Genomic DNA, 22,801 nt, shown 5'->3' on the forward strand with positions numbered 1-22,801 from the left:
AATAACTCATGAACCATAGTCTCTCATTGTTAATTCTCAACGAATTGATTTGATAATTCAATATCATTCATTAAATTTACAAGTTAAAGATTTATCTTCTTCATGGGATTAAATCACAAATTGTTGCAAAGTAGAAAATCAATGAGATTATATTTTGGCTGATAATGCTTTTGGGAGCGCCCACCCTAAATAGATTTTGTAGTGTGCAATTCGAATTTAGTCGTAGCTCCAACGCGAGCATAAAACCATAAAAGAAAAGAATTTTGTGAAGATTTTGCAATAAAGGAAACTTATAACACCAAATGTATAAAAAACAAAAGTTAGGGGGTACTAAATCAACCTTTTTAGGTCTCCACCATGGCTAATCCTAAAACCCTCAATCCATAAACCCTAGAATTACTTCCATAGTTCCATTCCACCTGTCCCTTCCTTGTTACTCAGAAGTTTATCAATTTTTACCTGCAAGATCTCAACTTTATTCAATTTCCAATGGAATCGAAACTTGAATCAGCCAAGAAAGAGGTAAGCTCTTCGGCAGAATACAGTAGCAATTTTTTTTTTTTTTTTGAATTGGTTATACAGTTTCCTTGAGCCGAAGGTCTATCGGAAACAGCCTCTCTACCTCCAAGGTACGGGAAAGGTCTGTGTATACTCTACAAGTGGGTATGTTGTTGTTTGGTAATAAAGTGTCAAGTTTTTCTTTTAGTTGAATGGTAAATTGGTAATATAGTACATTTTCATCTCTTTCGAGCCGAGGGTCTATCGAAATTACACTGTATATGTAGTTGTTGTTGGATGGTAGATTGTCAAGAAGCCAAAATCGTTTTAAATGGTTTGTTTACTTATATGAAAGGAGCAGTAATCTGTAGAATTGACAATTATTATAGGCCTTATGCCATCTATATTTTGGAGCTGGTTTTGCGTTTAGTTTTTCTAAAATTAGATAGTAATCAGGGCTTTCTAAGTGTGCAAATATGTGTGTGTAATAGATTGGATTGTAACACTTTGGTTCAGAAGAAATGATGTTGTGCCTTTTTATTTTGAATGTTATAAAAGGTTCTTGCTGAAATTGTAAAATTGGCTCAAAAGCGGGAGATGAAGGGAAGTAAAGGAGGGTGGAAAGATTTTTTGAGATCCTACGACAAGAAGCTTGGGGTTAGCTTGAGTGACCCATCCAAGAGGTCCATTGATGTGCTGCTGACATTTTTAAAGACGTTTAGCGAAGATGACTTAAAGGTGGTTATAGATGGACTTCTAGATTTCGTTTGTTTAATTAGCGTAAAAGCATTCTGTTATTGTGAATACTAAAATGTTCCTTTCTTGTGCAGTTTTTTGATAAGGTGTTTCAATGTCATTCAAACCGAGACGCTGTTGAGAAGCTCCAGAAAAGTTCCCCGGACAGTGAATCCGCTGAACAGGTGAACAATATATTTTGGCTTTTGGGTGTTATTAATAATAACTGCAACATTAGGGCAGTTTTTCTTTTAGATAGTTGGGAAATCTACTTAAGTGGATCGAAGATAGTTAATTGACCTCTAGTTAACTGTTAAGTATAACTTTTTCTGTTAGTATTTAACTGGAGACTGTTGTTAACTTGTTAATAATATAGTTAATCTTACTTTCTCTTGAGTTTCAAAATTAATTTTCAAATAGAGATCTCCAAAGGGTTGGTCTAGTAGTTGAGATGTGGGAGTAAGCAACAACCTGGAGATTTCAGGTGTGAATACCAGCTACAACACCTTGGTGGGTGTAGCAACTTGCTCAGGGGGTTATAGTCAAGATGCGCAAACTAGCCCAATCATCATTGATATTCGTATAAAATATATAAAACAAATGAAAGTGATATTCAGATAAATTGTATGGCAAAAAAGTGGCGATCTTTCCTTATCAAAAAAGAAAGTTGCAATCTTTTCTTTTGGATCCCCAACTACTCATTTTCCATGAAGTGACTAGTTGGTATATTCTTGTGAAGCTTTATGATCACTGCATCTAACCACTTTGGTACTTAATAAATTGACATTGTGGCAGTGCAGAGACTCGTTCGCTTAACTTTTGAGCACCCTCAATATCCGATAGACTACTCATTTCCATCACACGAGGAGGTTCGTTACTTCCTTTTGTTTTCTTTTCTTATTGTCTACTTTAGAAGTTCAATTTCTAGAAAAAGTCCTAAATGAAAAATGTTTTCTGTGACAGTTTATAGGAGGTATAGTGTCCCATGCTTCAGCTTGTTTGTGTTGAAATAGAGCATATTGTTTTTGAGAATTTTTTTCATGATTTCCTTCTATACTTGCTCATGTTGATCCTCTGCAGGAAATGATAGGTGCATTTTAGTTTAGATTGTTTATTCAACTGGTGATAGTCGTTTCTTGAATTAATTCTGTGGCACTGGAATCTGTGCCTTGTATAATTGGCTGTTCTATTGTAAAACCAAACTTCTCTTACCCCAACTAACATCCATGGGAACAGGACTGGCTGGTCACCAAAAGGAGTAAAAAATCTAATTTCATTCAATCAAAGGACATGGTTGCAATTGATTGTGAAATGGTCCTTTGCCAAGATGGTACTGAAGCTTTAGTCAGAATCTGTGCTGTGGACCGTAATTTAGAGGTATTTTTATGATTTGTACCTTATGTTATATAACAAATGGCAAAATGAGGCCTCTTTATCTCTGATGTAGCACAACTCTGTTTTTAATGTCACCATAAGTTATTTTGAGGTACAACTCTCTTTTTAATGTCACCATAAGTTATTTTGAGGTTCTGAAATTGCAGGTTAAACTCAATGAATTTGTGAATCCCAACAAACCAGTTGCAGATTACAGAACTGACATTACTGGCATAACTGCTGGAGATTTAGAAGGAGTTTCTTGTTCATTGGCTGATGTACAGGTATAAAGTTGTCCACTTTAGGTTGTCCAGTAGCCATTAACAATTTATTTGTCTGAACTTTTGGGTGTTATGATCCAGACATCCCTGAAGAAGCTATTATCACATGGAACCATATTGGTTGGCCATAGTTTACACAATGATCTTCGTGGTAAGCTACATCTTCTATCATAAGTGTCGGTTCTTTTAATTAACATTTAAATCTTTGGTGCATATCTACTGCTAACTGGAAATAACATGATTGTATGATCATGTCTCTTTTTAGTACCCCAGGTTTTTATTTTATTTCTATTCCCTTTTCCCTTTTCTCTCCCTGTTCTTTAGAGAATTACGACATGCTTTTTTCTCTGTTATGTCATTTTTAACAGCTTTGAAGATGGATCATGCAAGAGTGATTGACACATCATATGTATTCAAATATCAGGGTCAAACTTCTAATAGAAGACCTTCCTTAAGTAACTTGTGTAAGGTAAGACATTTTAAAAAAAAAATAGGTACATCTTTCCATGCTGCAATCTGTCCACTCTGTTGAATGGTTGTCCATACCAACCCTCCTTAAGATTCCAAATTTCCAATTCTATTTTGGAACAAAGTGCAGGCATTTCTTCAAATGCTTGTATCTGAACACTCTAAAGAGCTCTATTCTTTTATATGTTGGTAAAAACAAGCGTGCTGCATTTTATCAACAAATTCTTTTGTTTGTTTCTGTCGCTGTTATCCTTTTTCCAACTATCATTACTTTACAAGCGGAAGATTTTAAGTTTTTAACAAGTATTAAACTATTTATCACAAGCTCTGTTTGATCAATGCCATTGTTACTTACTATTGTTTCCAAATAGTCTGTGTTAGGGTTTGACCTTCGAAAGATAGGCTCTCCACATAATTGTCTAGATGATGCGATTACTGCAATGAAACTTGTTCTTGCCAAGCTTGAATGTGGAGGTGATAATATCATACCATTGGTTTGTGATGAGGTAATGTCTAGATCCTTTTATTTTAAATTTCAGTTCCTTGTTTCCTGATTGATAAGATGGTCATCAGTCATCTACTCCTAAATTTAGGCGCAAGAGCCCGAGACGTCAAAGCTACTTGTCCACAGAATACCTGCAGCTGTTCATAGCCAAGAGTTGCACAAAGTTATTCCTGGAGACTTTACTGTGGAAGTTAAGGTTAGGAGAATCTTATGCTTTTTTCTCTCATCTCATATCAATGATGAATGATATCTTTATGTAGTCTGAACTAGTTTATAAAAGCATATGTCAACATTCAATCAGTGAAGAATCACATGCTGGTATGACATGGATATTCATGCTTTGTGCTAATTCTTCAAAATACATCATTCTTTGCAAGAAGCTACTCATGTACATGTCAAATGTTAACAGTTACCCACAAGTGATACGTGCTTGTAAACAAGTCCATTGACATGAATCATTGCCAACATTATTAAAAAGCCATAGCAGCTACTTGATGCAAGTGAAAGGCAATATTGTTAAAGGCTAAAACGTGACAACAATTATTCTGTCAGTTGAGACTGGAAATGCTAAGCGCAATGAAAGCATGGGATTTAATGTAAAAAGAGGCAAATGGAGAAAAATGTGCATGCACACACAAAATTAAATTATATGGATCAAATAATTATGAAAATTGCAATGAAATTGAATATTATGAAAACTATGTCAATTAATCCCAAAAAAACTAGTTCACAGATCTTGTTTAGAGGCTAAGGTGTTCAAGTTTTAAGTTAGATCGATGACTTGTTTTCATATATCATGCTACTAGTGACAAAGAATTATACATTATAGTTCTCTTATATTTAGAATATTGTGGGAACCAACAATTTAAGAATTACGAGTAACTATTGTTTTCTTTAGAAACAGTAACAGTAATCAAGATTTTTGCACGCGAATGATGTTTGAGTAAGAATCTGTACGGTTCATCACTTTTTAGTTCAAACTTCGCTCGATAATACTTAGTTTGTCCATCTATGATCTGCTGGCAGGCTAATAAAAAAGGGCAAGCAGACAAGTATTCTGCCTTTGTCAACTTCAAAAATCAGCACGAGGCAAATGAGGCATTCGATAAACTTGAAGGCAACCAAGAGAAGGTTGGTATACTTTCAGGATTTGTTTGCACAAAGGTGTTTTCATTGTCTAATCAGAGATACCAAATGTGCACACGAAAGAGGCATATGTCCTAATTTAACTGACAATGTCATAACTTTTTTTTATCCATCTTTGTTAGGATATTGGTGGACGGCCACAGAAGCTCGTTTCATTTCATCTTGATTCTGGTGTATCAGGGTCTTGTTATGTTCGTAAGATGGATGCCAATAATTATTCTAAAGATAAAGAGGTCACGCCAAAGAAGAGGTCACTTGAGGATGAAGAGGCCGTTGTAGAGTCAAAGAAACCAAGGACAGAAGACCAATGTACTGAACTCAAGGCGACTGCTGGTGCAGGTTGTAATCAGTGTGAAACTCATTTGATGGAGATTGAGAAACTAAAGAAAGATTTAAGTCACAGAGACGAAGAAATCTCCAGCTTGAACAAAATCATCGTTAACCTTGTGAGGAAACAAGGATTTTAACTCTTCGATGGATTTATGGGCAACACCCCCTACTGGAAAACAGATACAAATACTCTATTTCGACACCAGAGACCTATGCTTCATGAAGGTCAAAAGAGCAGCTATTGTTTAATAGCTTTTGGTTATGCTGTTTCGTTTAGGACTGCGACAAAGAGAAGGGGGTATGGAGAAAGAAGAATCTCCCTTATTGTTAATGAAGGTTATCTCCGTACGACGTCGAATATCATAACAGCAACTGCAGCCATGAGTCTTACTAGAAGGGCTGATAGTTTTTTTTTGTTTTACTTATTTGATTTTTTCCTCCTGAATTGCAGGCAAGATCAAATTGTATCAGTGTTTTCAACTGGATTTCTTCCATCTCTTTAAGCTTATGAACTTTGTAACTCTTTCAATTTTCTCTGTATTATTTGATTTGTTTGTGTGCATCTCTCTACCTTATTTATTTTTGTGCTCTCTATACACAATAATATCACCATGAAATTCAGTCAAATGATGTCACTGTAAAAGAAATACTTCTTTTATCGACTTGTATTAGCTTGTGTTTTATTATAGATGTAGTCATTTTCTTGTATCCTGTATTTGGTTGGAGATATTTTTCGGTGTGTTAAATTATAAATGTAGTCATTTTCTTGTATCCTGCATTTGGTTGGAGATATTTTTTTGTCAAAGAATTTTACTACAATTAAACATCCTATAATACTCTTTTCATTATTTAATTATCGCCGCGAATTTCAAGAACATTCTAGCAAAAGCTAAGATGCCTTCCAGAAGATGTTTGGAAACTTCTGGAATATTCAATTCTCATTCTGGAAAATTCAGCTTCTACCTCAAATAGCAGAAAATCTAACCGCTTGTCTCATTGAATTTTACAATACAAAATCGTTAGCTATCAAATATTCAAATAAAATATCTCAACTAACCGATCAAAGTTAGCAATGGAAAATTGGTCTCAGCAAGCTCGCCCTCGCTATTCCTCGAGAGGAAAACCAGTACAATCGGTCCATCAGAAATCTGCCGGAATCAAGCCGGCGACGAAGGTTGTTCAGATTCCGGTCCACTCCGTCAGTTCCGATCCAGATCGGACCTCCCCGACACAGAAATCTGATGATGTGGCGCAGGCGCCTGATAGAAGATCTGCTTCAGCGTTAAGGATCCAGAAGGTATTTCGTGGTTATATGGTGAGGAAAAACGTGAAGAGAATTATGTCAATACGAAAAGAGGTGGATGAAATTGAGCGGAAGCTTTTATGCGGAGAAACGGCGGAGTTGATTCGGAGAGACGAAAGGGAGAGGTTGCGGGTGAATGAAACGCTGATGTCTCTGCTTTTCAAGTTGGACTCCATTAGTGGAATCGATGCTGGTGTTAGGGAGTGCAGAAAGGGTGTGATTAAGAAGGCCATCTCCTTGCAAGAAAAAGTTGACTCCATCGTTTCCCGCAGCTAATAATTAAATTGCGAGTAGAGTGTGCGTATACCTTACGAGATTCTTATTTCGTAGAGCAAGAGTGTGGGTGCAGAAAGCCAAGCAAACATCGAATTGTACTAAAAATGATTAGAGGGCGAACAACATGTAGCTCCATTGGGGCGGAGCCATAAGAAAATAATCTTGTTTTAATTTGTTTAAAATTATTTATTTTATATGTATATAGTATATGTAACTTTCTGCTTTTTTTTTTTTTTTTCTTGTGTGTTTACTTCTTTTATCCGTCTAGAGCAGAGTAGAAGAAATAGAGAGTTGTTGGAGAAAAATGAGAAGAGAGAGTTTTTTTACTGCAGTCTGTAGTTATAACTTGTTAATAATGATGTACTCTTTGGTTTTGATTTGGCAAAGACTTTAAAAGAAATATTTTTTTTAAAATGGGCTAAGAAAGAGAGTAAAATAAACAATTTGAAATGGAAGGAGTAGTTAATCTTACTTTTCTATTCAAGTTTTAAATACAAAATTCAATTCAAACCTTCAAGGGAATGGATGCTTTAGAAGAGCCAAACAACAATTGTGACTTTGTATTAGCCAACTAGCCTAAGAAAAAAGTAGACTTTTGAGCACTGTCAATATACGGAAGATCACTCACCTCCATCCTTGAAGAAGTTAGTCGTACTCGTGTCAGATCCTTTATCAATACATTACTTTGTTTTTTGTATTTCAGCTTATATGTTTAGAAATGAACAGTTTGTTTTAAGTTCTTGGTATCAATATATTAACATTCAAATGTTTGGACGCAAATTGAGGCATTTGAAAAAACTTAAAGGCAACTCAGAGAAGGGTGGTGTTGTTTGTTGTTTCAGTATTTTCTTTGTATAAATGCTGATTTCATTGCCCTATAGGGTAACCAAGTGTGATACATGGTGGTATCAAAGTTGACAGAGATCTTGTCTTCGAGTCTCAGTGTCATACATTATTAAAAAAAGGAAAAAGATTTAAATATGTCATTGAGCTATTAGAAATGGCTTAACTTTGTCATCTGTTAAAAGTTGAGCTCATCTATGCACTGTTGTTACAAAAAGTTTCATTTCTGCCATAATTAGAAGAAGACGAGGCCATGGGACTAGGAGAGCTAAAGAAATATGATTGTACAGAGTTCAAGGAGGGTGTAATCAGTTTGAAACTACTTTGAAGGAGATTGAGAGACGGTATAAAATTGAATAAATAGATATACATAAGCGATATGTTTATAAATATTGTTTGACCCCAAAAGTTCTCCAAGTACAACTTTTTATACCAACTCTATATAAAAACTAGATAAGCGGTGTTCGTGCGGGCCCAATAATAATGCATAATATACATGAAATAAATGTAAAGGACTAAAGATGGAATATAAAGAAAAGCCGTGTGTAGTAGTAGATATATGGGGGTATTATACATGCTTCTAATGTCGTTAGACCTTGGAGAGTGGAAATAGATTGAATTAAGTGAAGATGATGTAACACTTGGCTAGTAGAGGAGTGGTTAGGCTTAAGCACTACATGAATATCCATATTATTAAATTAACCTCTCAAGAGGCAAACAAGACGATGATGACCAGCTTGATGTAACCTCTGTTACATATTATTAAATAAATTAATTATTAGTTGCTAATTATTATTCAATAATTACAATATTCATCAGCAGAGCTTACCAAGCCTATAGCAGCAAGGCCTACTTCTCAAAAGTAAAAAACTGTTCCATCGAGAAAAGTGGGTCTAAAATAGTACTTCCTCCGTTTAAAAAAGAATGACCTTTTTTCTTTTTTAGTCCGTTTAAAAAAGAATGACCTCTTTCCCTTTTTGGAAATATTTTAATTTCAGTTTTCCACGTGGCATGTTTAAGACCACAAGATTAAAGGACAATTTTGTAAATTTGACACAACTTTAATTTAAGATCACAAGATTCAAAAGTCTTCTTTATTTTTTTAAACTCCATGTCAAGTCAAAGTAGGTCATTCTTTGTGAAACGGATGAAGTACTACTAGTCTAGTTTCACATACCAAAATAATCTTACCATTATCAATACTCTCCTTTAAGGGTTGTTGGGATTAGTTATGTTAGAATAAATTATACTGTGATGAGTTACGATGGAATTAGTTATATTTGATTAAGTTATGCTGGGATTTATTTTTGTTGTTTGTTTTGTTTGTCTTATTCAAACTTATGTTCATTGCATAATTTCTAAGAATAAGTTGTTTGTTTACAATAATATCCTCCACCTTATTTAGTTTTTTTTTTCAAGTTTTAGTTATTCATTCTTAAAAATAAAACTTTCCATCTTATTTAGCTTAAATATTTTTGGGTGTGCATTTCCGTGATTGTGCCGTGTGCTTTTAAAATTAAACTTTCATCTTATTTAACTTAAAAATAAAACATTCATATTATTTAGTTTAAAAATAAAACCTTCATCTTATTTAGCTTAAAAATAAAACATCCATTTAAATTTATTAAAAGTTAATTTTTTTTATTATTAAAATTATCTACATTTTAATTGATATATAAAATATAATTTTTAAGTGAGTAATAAATTATTTGATTGAAAATATGCAATTTAATAGTGGAGTGAACGTTTTGAGAGAAATCAAAATATAAATAAACATAAGAATTACGCAAATAAATTCAACTTATATTATATTCATAAATAAAAATTGTATTTATAAAATGTATTTTTTTAATAGAAAAATATATTATCATAAGAACAATGACTAATTAAGATTGTGAATGCTATTATAAATGTTGTTAAAAATTATGTTAATATACATGAATGTAAAGTGAGGTATAAAAATGGGGTTTAAGGAGGGTGTTTTGTTATTTTACCTACCTAATCCCAGGATAAGTTAACATGTGATCCTTATTCCACCCACTTGGAGGGATAACTTATCCCAGGACTAATTGTTAATCCTGGGATAAGTTATTCCACCCTTGACAACCAAACAACAGATTAAAGACCACTTAAAAATTATCCCTGAATTAAATCCTCTTGTCCATCGACACACCAAACTTCCCCTTAATGTACACAGTACACCCCTCACCTTCTAAATCATCTCATTAATCAGGCATAATAGGTGAAGTTTGTTCAGGTTTGTGTTCGAGTCCTGGATCAGTGCTCTTAAATATAACTTACATAACATGNTAAACTTTCATCTTATTTAACTTAAAAATAAAACATTCATATTATTTAGTTTAAAAATAAAACCTTCATCTTATTTAGCTTAAAAATAAAACATCCATTTAAATTTATTAAAAGTTAATTTTTTTTATTATTAAAATTATCTACATTTTAATTGATATATAAAATATAATTTTTAAGTGAGTAATAAATTATTTGATTGAAAATATGCAATTTAATAGTGGAGTGAACGTTTTGAGAGAAATCAAAATATAAATAAACATAAGAATTAGGCAAACAAATTCAACTTATATTATATTCATAAATAAAAATTGTATTTATAAAATGTATTTTTTTAATAGAAAAATATATTATCATAAGAACAATGAATAATTAAGGTTGTGAATGCTATTATAAATATTGTTAAAAATTATGTTAATATACATGAATGTAAAGTGGTGTATAAAAGTGGATTTTAAGGAGGGTATTTTGTTATTTTACCTATCTAATCCCAGAATAAGTTAACATGTGATTATTATTCCACCCTTGACAACCAAACAACAGATTAAATGACAACAAACAACAGATTAAAGACCACTTAAAAATTATCCCTAAATTAAATCCTCTTGTCCATCGTCACACCAAACTTCCCCTTAATGTACACAGTACACCCCTCACCTTCTAAATCTTCTCATTAATCAGGCATAATAGATGAAGTTTGTTCAGGTTTGTGTTCGAGCCTTGGATCATTGCTTTTAAATATAACTGATATAACATGAATTACTCCTGAGAATAATTTATGTGACACAAATATAAATTAATTAAATTTCAATATAGATATATATTAGATACTGAATAAAAAATAACAATTAAAAAAATCTTGTCAATATATAAAAAGTGAATTTAAAAATAAAAAGTTAAACCAAACCAAAATCTCAAAAGATTCTTCAAAGCCAACCAAGATTGACTAAAATAGGCTGATTGGTTTGACAATAGTCTATACACTTTCTCGTAATTTTCCGTGCCACCTTTTATCCTACACAAAATGCCAAATAGAATGTTACAAAAAGGAGTGTGATGCTACATAGTTGGAGTAAAACAAATTTGGATTAATACAAACTGTAGAAAAGATAAATTAAATATATATATAAAAAAATTGAAGCTCAATAGTCTTTATCGTATAATTAAAAAAATTAATTTCAAAATTACCGTGGCGGAGCCATGTCGAAATAAGGATTCATTTAAATTCTATTAATATGTTTAATTATTCATATTTCAAAATTATTAATAAAATTTCTGACTCTCCACGTAAGGAATAAACACAAATATGCATGGCATCGTTTTAATTAGTATTTGCATCTTCCCAACACAAATGGCCGTACTCGAATTTTTAAGACCCTACAAATCTTGAAATTAGCCAAAAAATTATGTTTATTTTAGAGGATTATTATAAAGTTTATGGTGCCTTAATTATTAGTGGGACATTTACATTTGATCCGTCTGATGTGTGATTAAACACGTTTAACTATAAATTATTGTACGTAATTATGTACTTGTGACCCTCCTTAGCTGGCAAATTTAATTTAACAGATCTTAACTTAAAAAAAAATAAGGATTAAATAAATGATGTGATTAGTTAAAATATGTTAAGATTCATGATATAATATAAATATTGGAGAGACCAACACCGTATCGGAATATTACAAGATCTGAAATTAGAATTATGAATAACTTAATACCAATATTGCATTTTTTCTTGTTTTATTCTTAGTCGACATATTAAAATTCAAGGAAATAACTACTAAATTCTAAATCAAAGAGTTTTTAAAAAATAATCTCTCTATCTTTATGATATGTGATAAAGTTTGCATATACATATCTTTTTCAAATTTTACTGAGAATATTATAGTAGTAGATGATAGTTAAAGAGAGACTAAATTATTTTTTTTTCTAAATATCCAACTTATTTACTGGAGTAATATTACGTAGAAGGAACTTGTTCACTCGGTGGAAACTTTGTATAACATTGTCCGATTATTATATTTTAAAGGGGACAATTCAAGAGTTATACTGTTAGATCGATAAAGTTAGTTAACAATAGGCTTAGCTGGGGCTACAACAGTTGTAAGATAATTTAGCATTTTACATTATTGTACTGCGAAATACAAAAATATATATGAAAAGACAGTCGCCATTGCTAAGTGACTAACTGTTTACTGTAAATGGCTTAACCCCATAGCTGAACTATTCATCGATGCAAACTTAATAATCTCTTGTGGCAAAAACTGACAATTCCCTTCGTGTTTAATTCCCAAAAAATCTCTCGTCAAACAATTATCCATACCGTTAATTGAAACTGCTTGAGTACTATGCATACCAACTGTTTGCATAATTGCCTCATCCAAATTAATCCCTGAAGAAGTAAAATTCGGACACCCAATTAGCCCGTTGTTGCTGTGTAACAACGACGTTGTGTAATCTTCAGATTTCTTGGCGAAAATTTGATCTGTTGTTTCACAACTCTGTAAACTGGTAAAAGTTGGTGTATTTGGGGAGGATGAAGAAGAAGAGTTCAGTTTGCTGAAATTGTTGCTAAAGAAAGTTGATTGATTGCTACTTTTTGTAGAACCCATTTGTGCTGCTTTCTGTAGAAGTGCAGTAGCAGACATTGGCGTGGTCGAATTTGGTTTGGTTAATTGGCTGTTTTGACTATCGGAATACAGAGAATTGTATGCTTCAGCCATTGAAAAGCTTGCAGATGTTGAATTAGATGATCCAAATACATTTTGGGATTGCATTTGGATCATTTCTTGAAAACCCCCTGTGCTTGAATTGTCAAAAAGATTTGAACTTGAAGATATTTGAAGAGGATTATTATGATTAGCTGCTTGTTGATCTAACCAAAGTGATAATCTTGGTTTTTGCTGTTGCTGCTGCTGATGAAGAGAATTATTATTATTACCAGTTGTGTAACTACCAAAATCTGATCTAAATCCTGCGAATCCGCCATGTAAATTTGATTGTTGTTGGTTCAACAATGTGACATTATTTGGGAAGTTGATCAAATTGGTAGCCCCAACTGATGTGATTCTTGAACTCTCCTCAGCTAAAGCATCACAGAAAGCTCTGTGTGTGATAAAACTATCCTTTCTGCAATACAAGAATACATTTAAATCCCAATAGTAAAATGGTTGAAATTGAAAAAAAAAAAAACATATATCAATTTGAAGTTGAAATCGAAAAAGAGTATTTGGATCGATTTGAAGTTGTGTTTGTTCATGAATTTCATCGATATTTCAAATAATGAATGACTTTCACCAGTTTCTTGAGTGAGAAGTGGAGTTTAAGTTTGGAGCACTTGCCTTAGAGCAAGGAAAGATCTTTCAAAAATAGAATCGATACGATGGCCAAACTATTATTTGATGAGTATTTATTTTACTTCAATGAATGGATGAGCATTTATTGTACTTAAAACATATATTCTCCAACAAAAAAACATGTAAATAGAAACTAAAAAATACCTTGAAAAAAGTGTGCCACAGTCACATTTGTACTCTCTAGTTCCACAAGTTTTACTATGAGCTTTCCAATCTGATTGAACTGCATATTTCTTTGAACATTTTTCACATTTCCACTTCTTTTCTCCATGTTTTCTACTAAAATGTTTCTTAATTCCAGTTAGGTCTCCAAGTGCACGCGATGGATCGTGGTGAATACATGTCTTTTCTGGACAAATATACACTTTCTTCTTCACTTGTTCTAGCTTGTTTCTTTGCTTTAGCTTCCATGGAAGATTGTGACCTCTTCTATGAAGTTGCAAATTCTGGTCCCTTTGAAAACCTTTGTTGCAAATCTCACATATGAATCTGTTTGTTGCCATGAGTGACTTTGGTGAAAGTGCAATAACTTCAGCATCTGGATCTGTGATTCAACAAATAAACATGCACAGTTCAGAGACGGATCCAAGATTTGATCTTTATGTATTCAAGATTCGAAACATGGTATTAGACGCATCTGTTATGGTTATCTCATAAAAATTTAACTTAAAAAAAACTCAAAAAACCAAACAACAAAATCTAAAAAAGCAAGTCTTTTATATACGTGTAGTTCAGAAGCGGATTCAAGATTTGACCTTTATCATGAGTTCAAGATTCCTAAAACTTGAAAAAAACATGGTCTAAATTAACCCCTTGACATCATCTGACGTATCTGTTATGGTTATCTCATATCCTTTTTTCTTTTCGTATGATTTTGCTTACTATACACACGACATGCAAATCAAAGTTATGTATAACACTATAGCAATAAATTAAACAAAAGATTGAAACTTATAAATATACCTGGTGTTCCTGGAAGATTTCTTCTTTTCTTTGAAGAAGTATTAGGTTTAGGGTTAGGGTTTGTTGTTTGAAGTTCTTGATGATGATGAGGAAGTACTGCTTTAACAGAAGAAGGAAATGAAAACACATCTCCAGACATCATTTTTGTTAATGTTTTGGTTTTGTGTCTAAGCTACAAAACAAAGTGTGTGTTTTTTTCCAAATACAAACAGTTAAGAAAACCTTGGTAGTATTCAAATCTCACAAGTTTTTTTTTGTTTAGATTGTGCCAAAAGAACACAAACATAAGTAGTAGTAGTAGCACACAATAACAACACAAAGAAAAACACAAAGTTGTGTAAATCTTAAAAACACATGAAGAGAAATACAATATTTTCTTGGGAATTTTTTTTGTTTGATTTCAAAAGATAACACCAAAAAAGAATGACCAACTTGAAAGCTAAAGAGAATATTTTCCTCTCTTTTTCTATACAACTCTCCTTTCAACTTTATCTCTACCTTTTATTTTTTCAAAGTCGGTCAGCCATAGATTTAGCAGCTGGGGCCACCTATATTACGCACTCCGTTTCAATCTGTTTGTCCAGTTTTTATTTTACACCAAGTTTACACAAGTAAAAGGAAAATTTTAAATCTTGTGATTTTAAGTTAAAGATAGGAAGAATGTACTAAAATGCTCTTTCATTTTATGACCTTAAACATATATGGTGGAAAAATTCAAATTAAAGAATTGTCAAGAAGAAAAAGAGACATTATTTTGTAAACAGACCAAAATGGAAAATAAAATAAACAAATTAAAACGGAGGGAATGTAAATTTTATTTTATACATCGAAAATGTAAAATTCTTTATATTGATGATGTAGTTTAACTTATTATTATAAATTTATTACTTCTTATATCTCAATTTATATTGTACAGAAGAAATTTCGAAATTCAAACTTTTTAACTTTGATCGTGTGAATTCGAACATAGAAGCTTTAAGTTCAAATTTATGTATTTATCAATCACATAAAAATAATATATGTTTTGACCTAACTACATATCTTACCATGTTGTATATATATGTATTGGCTGTATGCTGCTTGTAACTAGAATGTGTAGAGCTGTGTGTCATTTTGTAGTCTTTCGAGCTAAAATATTCCTATTATCAAAGTCACGACCAACCACAATTTATTTAATTTCATTGTTGTTTAATGTGAAATGTGGAGAAAATTATGTTTGGAATATTTTACTCCTTCATATATATGTAATCGAAATGATTTTAGTGTATGCAAAAATGATTGTTTAAGTTCATACACATTATGTAGTTAAAATATTTTTTAGTATATAGAAAAAATAATAATTTTAATCTTTTACATATATCTTACGCAATTGAAATAGTTCTTGATGTATCAAAAAATGATTATTTAAATACTCAACTTTGAAGATAACGATGCAAATAAAACCATGGTAAATTTAAATAACAACTTATATGAAAAACATAAAAAATAACCAACTAGGATTGTGAGAGTATGGTGAGTACTCTTTCATTCTTAATTAGAAGTCTTGAATTTAAATTTCTATGATAATGAAGTCGGATATCGGACATTAGATAAGGAAAAAGAACATAAAAAATGAAATCTTTCAACCATAACCAAAAAAGTGGAGGGAAAGATGTAAATTGATGGGATTTAATTTACTACTCCCTCCATCCACTTATATTTGACAATGTTATGCTTTTTGAAAGTCAATTTGATTAATTTTCAAAGTTAAATGAGATTACATTAATTCGATATTTTAAATAAAAAATAAATATTCAAAAACTATACAAAAAGTACTATAAATTGCAATTTTTTCATATCGATATGATGAAAAATGCTCATAAAATATTAGTCAATTTTTTTATAATTTAACTCTAAAAAAAAAACCACGATAATTAAAGGTGGACGGAAAGAGTAATACTACTTTTTTTTACAAACTAAGAAGAAATTACTCTTGGAATTGGAAATTGAAAGTGAGAAAGTGAAAGTAGAAAAGTTTGAGACCTTTTCATTACTTGTTCCAATATAATCTTGAGACATGAAGAATAAAATGATTACAAAATAATTAATTCAATTTGGACCCACATGTGTCTGATTCAAAAAAATTAGGGGACCAGTTCTGTTGTTTTGTAATTCCCAAGGGCTAGTCCGTGAATCTCTGATACTCTTCTCGTCACGTGTGTCACTGTACACTCAGCGTGTGGGGTTCCCACACTCTTATTCGATATTTATTTTGAGTTTTAAAACTAATTTAAATTTTTTTGTATTAATATTAGGAAGTTAAAAAAAAATTATATATAAAATTTAAATTTAAAATCTTTAATTAAAAATATATTATAGGACTTGATTGGTGATATATATAGTTCTTGTGTAATTTTGTTCTTTGTTTTATATATTCTCTGCTGTTTAAAATGTGTGTTACTATAATAATAAATATAAATGTGATTTTAGAAATCAAGAGAATAAATATTTTTTTGTTTTCTCTTACTACATAATCTAAAAGGTCTGAACTATAATAAGGATAATTTTAGAAAAGGAGAGGATAACTTGATGAATATAATTTTTATGATTTATAAGTCTATCGAGAAAATATAATCGGATTTCGGATCCAATATCGAGAAAATCATAAATTGAAATGATAAGAAATATTAGATATTGAAAGTTAGCATAACATGAGATAAAAATTATTTAAAATAATATAAGAGGCATAAAAATATCACCTACCGACATAAGGACTCAACAAATCGAACAATTATTATACAATAGTATTTAACTATATATATAACTATAAAACAAAACGTAAGAGGAAATTTTAATTGTTGATACATATGTGCATGCTTGAAGAATCGCGTGCTTTTAAGCATGAACTTTGTAAATTATGAATTTTTTTTTTTATAGAAAGTGTTAATTCTTTACGATAAAATCATATATAACATGAATTTAAATTAGTTAACCATGAAGTTCGATACTAGATGGATAAACTAATAATAGCTATTTTATACTTTTCTTAATTCGATTATTTTTCAATCTTGAGAAAAGAAGAAAAGTCTATATATGATAACTCTGTCTAATATTTTCAAGGGACAACTCGCCAAGCTTATAGTGGACATGGGTTGGGTCATCGACGATTACGACCATTCAAAGACATAGCTGGAGTACTACATAAAGTTGGAACACACGAGAGCGAGGTGCATGTGAAGAAATCTTAAATTCATATACATAACACATGTTTTACAAGAAAATAATAATAATAATAATCAAAAAAAGAATCAAATTTGTTAGCTATCATTTTCAAAATACTATTTTTTTTTCATTTTTATATATGATAGCCCTTTTGAAAATAACTTCTTCTTTTAAATTTGTCATAACTCACTTTTTCTGCTTGCTAGTTGGCAATTTTTTCTATTTTCTTACTGCAGAATTATACCAGATTTGAAATAAATAATTGTGACATCAAATAGTTGGTGTGTTTTATATTGGGAAAGTTACAAATATATACGCTTCGTTCAATTAGTTTACCAATATATATTATAAGACTCGTAATTATTCCTTTTATTATTTGTTATATACTCGCATGATTGGCCCATATATATGTAGCTTGTCCCAAAAATTCAAGCAAACACTAATTTTAATGCACATTTTCAATCTTTTAATTCCTTTTTTTTTTCTGGACGTGACAATTTTCACATGACTAGTCTCCAATTTATTTTTATTTATTTATTGGAAATTATTTAATTTAAGAATTNTATATGTAGCTTGTCCCAAAAATTCAAGCAAACACTAATTTTAATGCACATTTTCAATCTTTTAATTCCTTTTTTTTTTCTGGACGTGACAATTTTCACATGACTAGTCTCCAATTTATTTTTATTTATTTATTGAAATTATTTAATTTAAGAATTTTGTCGTGTCCTATTTCGTCAATCATGTTGTAATTTCTATATAATTGTACCTTTGAAAATGAGTGAAACATATATATATATATATATAGTCTCCATCATGATCTTTGAGAAATGTACTCTGATATATATAAGGAATAATATTGGATTGCAAGTCCAATTACTCCCAATGTCCCATTTTAACTGTTGTTTATAACCTTTTTTTTTTTATAAAAAAATTACTTCACAAGTACAAGGTGTATATAGTTTATTATTTTCTTTTTCTTAATATTAAAGTTGGCGAATTAAATTTCTAAAGTGATAATTATTTTGAATGAAACCAAATTTAAGGATCTGTTTGGCAAAGCTGCTAGTTCATGTTATCTTCTTCATTTTATTTTTATTTTGCTTGGTTTTTCCGGGTATTTGTTATTCGCTTTGGGTACCAAATAATCAAATTCTAGTGAAAATTAATTAAGCCTTATTTAATTTGAGGAATAAAATGTTTTTTAAAGAGCGATTTCATTCCTCATCCAAACTTTCTAATCAAGAACGAAAAAATACTTATTGACATTGCCCACCGCCAGTCGCGGAGCCACCTTACAATGAGGGTTCATCTGAGACCCTCGGGGGAAAATTATATGATTTATATATGATTAAAATAATTTTTTAGGTATATATAGTAGATGTCGAACCCCCTTCGATTACTTCGTGTATCTATTTTTTTAGATTTAAAACCCCCTTATTAAAAATTTTGGCTCGACCACTGCCCACTGCGATCTGTCATCTTCACCCTATGTTTAACCTCTAAAAACCAATAAAAGAAGAAAGCAACTAGCTTGATAGCATGGCAACAGTTCAATTAAAGTGGTCCTTACCCTAGAATTATTGTGCAAATAAAAATAAGGGACATAATTATACAAGATAATATATATAATTATTTTTGTTATAAAATATGATTTTCTCATTAGCTCATAATGGGAAGATCGTACACATGATGGGAAATAGACTTGCGATAAAATCCGAGAAAACCTATTAATTCTTTTAAGTGAAAAACTATTATTTTTTTTTCTTATTGCTTCAATCAAAATATCTACATATAGAAATAACTAATGAACATTTTTCAGCGAAAAATATCACATAAGAAATAATAAATTTTTAATAGTGTCGATGTGTGGGGCTAGGGGTGAGATGGATTTGATTAAACGTAAGATAACATCCATGCAAATTAATATATTGCAAGAATTATTGCGTATGGGACGTGATTTGGTTAAAGATCTCGATTTTTATATTATATATATATATATATTATTTTATTATTTTTTTTATTTTTTATTTTTTATTTTTTAACTCCTGATATATTCTCACTACTAGATGTGGTTTATTTTTATTTTTATTAACTTTTTTTTTAAGATAACAAGATTATTTTTTCCTACATTAAAAAATATATTGCAAGAATTATTATAAGTTGAAACTTTGAAGATCATCTTTTCTTCAAAAAAATCATCCTTCCATCTTACAAAATCTTTCGAATTTCGAAAGTTAAGGTCTTAAATTTTGATCATAAACTCTAATATATGATATTTAAAAATAGAATTTAATTACATATTTAAAAAACTACGTAAAGAGGTATAAGTCACGATAATTAATTATTTAAAAGGAAATAATCTATCAGTTCTTTATTTTCATTTTTTTTTTCGTTTTTTCCATAATTAATTATTGATTTTTTTTTAAGTAAAAGGCAAATGGCTTTTTTCATTTGAATAAAACAGTGAGCAAACACAATGCACGTTCCCCAAAAGCCAAACATTTCTAACTTTTTTTGGGACTAACCAACACATGGGGTTGTCTTGCTAGAACTCTATGGGATCCAATGCTACTATATACTCCAAATATATTTGTACAAAAAGAAAATTTCATTTTATACCAAAAAAGAAGTTAAAATAAGATCTTTTTCGAAGTTAGATGTCATAAAAGCACTTCTCTTAAGTTTAATCTAAGCTCCAACGATGAAAAAGTATTGATATCAATATATTTGATAAACTATCCCAACCATCTTGAGTCTTTTTTATATCAGTACAGTTCAAGGTAATTTATTATTTTGATCTTAGAACATAAGAATTGCATTGTCATTACAATGTCATATTTATTATGTGAAATAATTATTTATTTCAGTACAACATCGTAAAGTATATATTAAAATATTATTTAAATCACAAAGTAATAGTCCAGTCTAAATAATTATCAACATTTCTTAAGATTGTAGCTTCATTAACGGATGCTTATCTTGATTGCATTTCAATTTTTTGCCAATAACATGCAAAAAGTAAAATAATTATTAAATTAAAATTTCTCAGCACAATTTTTTTTAAAAAAGTCTAATGAATTCAAATGCAAGTATATGAAACTATTCCTAATAACAAGTATAACAATAATAAATATTAAAAATTTGTATAGATATTGTATCCTGTTATAAATACATTGAACTAAGTGGATTGTCCATTGAGTTTATTCATGAATTACTTGAATTCATTTATGTATATTTTCAATGTGATATGATCCATTGTGGATAATTATGTACCTATTTGTTTGGGCATTTAATAGGGAAAAAACATATATTCCCCTTTAAACTTGTTTCGAAAAGTCAGTTACACGCTTAAACTATTATGACGACCTATAACACACATTTACTACTTAAAAGTGAATTTATTTACCCCCTAAAACTAATGTGGCAAAATAATTTTTTTTAAAAAAAAACAGGCGCGTCAGATTTATTAAAGTAGAAAAAAAAAATTTCAAAATTCAATTAGACCCCACTCCACTCTTCACAACCCACCCTCTTCTTCTTCTTCAACCCCACCCTCTTGAGGAAACACATTTTTCTCCTCTTTCTTTTAAGCAAAAATCTCTCCTTCTTCCTTCTTTGACTTCTTCTCAGCTTGCTTAGCATATTAGTTATCATCAATCTACGTTTTGTGAGTTTTGATTTGTGTTTGTTAATAAAAAATTTCTTAATGTCATCGGCGGGATAAAAATTTGGGGGTTTCTTAGCCGTTGCAGCTATGGTGGGCTTTTTTAGAGAAACGGGAGAATTTTCCACTCCATAAATCAGCTCCATGTTTCAATTAGTGTTCTTGGCGGCCATTGTTAAAATTTTCATCTTATTGTAATTTTTCTATGAAGAAAATATAATTATTAGAGAATTTTAATAATTAGTTGGAGATTATTAGTGTAAAATATAGTTAACAAAAGAAAAGTTAACTAAAAATAAAAAAGAATATAATTTTTTTTAATTTTTGACATGGCGCTGACGTACACCACATATTGTGAGAGTTGTGTTACACGTCTCAGGGTAAATAAATGGTCGTCACTCGTCGTACACCACATATTGTGAAAGTTGTGTTACATCTCTCAGGGTAAATAAATGGTCGTCACTTATTATAATAGTTTAAGCGTATAATCGACTTTTCAGGAAAAAATTTTTTAGTTAAAAGAAAAAAGTACAAACACACGCCCACCGTGGGGCTCGAACCCACGACCACAAGGTTAAGAGCCTTGCGCTCTACCAACTGAGCTAGACGGGCTTATTGATATTCCTAACATACAGAAACAAGATACCTTAAAAATATCACCATAGGATTAAAATTCTTGTGCCACAAAACTTTAGCTAACTTTCTATTCACAATCCTTTAATCTATGTAAGCTTAAAATAGTTCTCTAGCGAAAAGGTTGCCAACTACAAACATCTTTTGAAACGTGATTTTTCTTGAGTCGAGAATCTATTGAAAATAACTTTTCCACCCAACTAAGGTAAGAATAAAGTCTTTGTATACTAGATATGTTGTTGTCATAATTAACAAATGTACTTGCGTATATGAAAATAAAATCATGTCTACAAATTCGTATCAAAATACATTTGCCAAGTCTTAAAGAAGTTGAGTAGTGACATTTATGAAGGTACGGATATAATATCTCTACACCAGGCACGTTGTTGTCGTAATTATTAAAAGTAGAAATAAAATACGTATACACCAGGTATATTATTATTGTAATTAATAAATGTACTTAAGTATATGGGAAAAAAAACTATGTTTGCAAATTCGTACCAAAATGCATTTGTCAAGTCTTCATCTCAATCTCGAAAATAGTAAAACACACAAGCAAGTAGAATACAAATGCTAGTCTTAATCACCAATAGTTACTTGTTTTACATGTACACACAAAATAAAAACTAAAATGGATCGTGAAGGCCAACATACAAGTCGATTGTAACAACTCCAATTTCACAATAGAAACATTCAAATACTATAATCAGTAAACTCGAAGTTTCAACAGAAACATAAAACGAAAAAAGAGTAGTATTGTAGAAGATAACTACAAAGGAGATGAAAAGCACAACTAAAAGAAAGGGAATGAGAGAACTAGACATTTTTCTCAACAATTTGCATAAACCGCTCTTTCTCATCCGTTATCATTTTAGCTAGTTGTTAATTGGGCTTGGGTCCCGAATCAGCCTTTGC

The 22,801-nt window shown here is 30.8% G+C and overlaps 2 protein-coding genes and 1 non-coding gene across 3 annotated transcripts; 1 reads left to right on the forward strand and 2 right to left on the reverse strand.

The window, feature by feature from the left end:
- The first annotated feature begins 351 nt into the window (after nucleotides 1-351).
- LOC125864804 (small RNA degrading nuclease 1-like) lies at nucleotides 352-5,856 on the forward strand. The gene is made up of 12 exons (XM_049544886.1): nucleotides 352-522; nucleotides 1,057-1,236; nucleotides 1,329-1,418; nucleotides 2,034-2,102; nucleotides 2,470-2,610; nucleotides 2,775-2,891; nucleotides 2,970-3,039; nucleotides 3,257-3,357; nucleotides 3,728-3,862; nucleotides 3,950-4,057; nucleotides 4,888-4,992; nucleotides 5,130-5,856. Exons 1-12 carry the CDS (start codon nucleotides 490-492, stop codon nucleotides 5,472-5,474), a joined length of 1,494 nt encoding a protein of 497 aa, XP_049400843.1. The 5' UTR covers nucleotides 352-489; the 3' UTR covers nucleotides 5,475-5,856.
- A 6,254-nt stretch (nucleotides 5,857-12,110) lies between these two features.
- Nucleotides 12,111-14,883, reverse strand: LOC125864806 (zinc finger protein JACKDAW-like). The gene is made up of 3 exons (XM_049544889.1): nucleotides 14,386-14,883; nucleotides 13,567-13,966; nucleotides 12,111-13,195 (listed from the first exon to the last, which is right to left on the reverse strand). Exons 1-3 carry the CDS (start codon nucleotides 14,525-14,527, stop codon nucleotides 12,259-12,261), a joined length of 1,479 nt encoding a protein of 492 aa, XP_049400846.1. The 5' UTR covers nucleotides 14,528-14,883; the 3' UTR covers nucleotides 12,111-12,258.
- Nucleotides 14,884-21,792: 6,909 nt separating this feature from the next.
- Nucleotides 21,793-21,865, reverse strand: TRNAK-CUU (transfer RNA lysine (anticodon CUU)). The gene has a single exon. It is a non-coding gene; the product is annotated as a tRNA-Lys (tRNA).
- Between the last annotated feature and the right edge of the window lie 936 nt (nucleotides 21,866-22,801).

The sequence above is a fragment of the Solanum stenotomum genome, chromosome 5 (assembly GCF_019186545.1).
Source record: "Solanum stenotomum isolate F172 chromosome 5, ASM1918654v1, whole genome shotgun sequence".
Taxonomy (NCBI): Eukaryota; Viridiplantae; Streptophyta; class Magnoliopsida; order Solanales; family Solanaceae; genus Solanum; species Solanum stenotomum.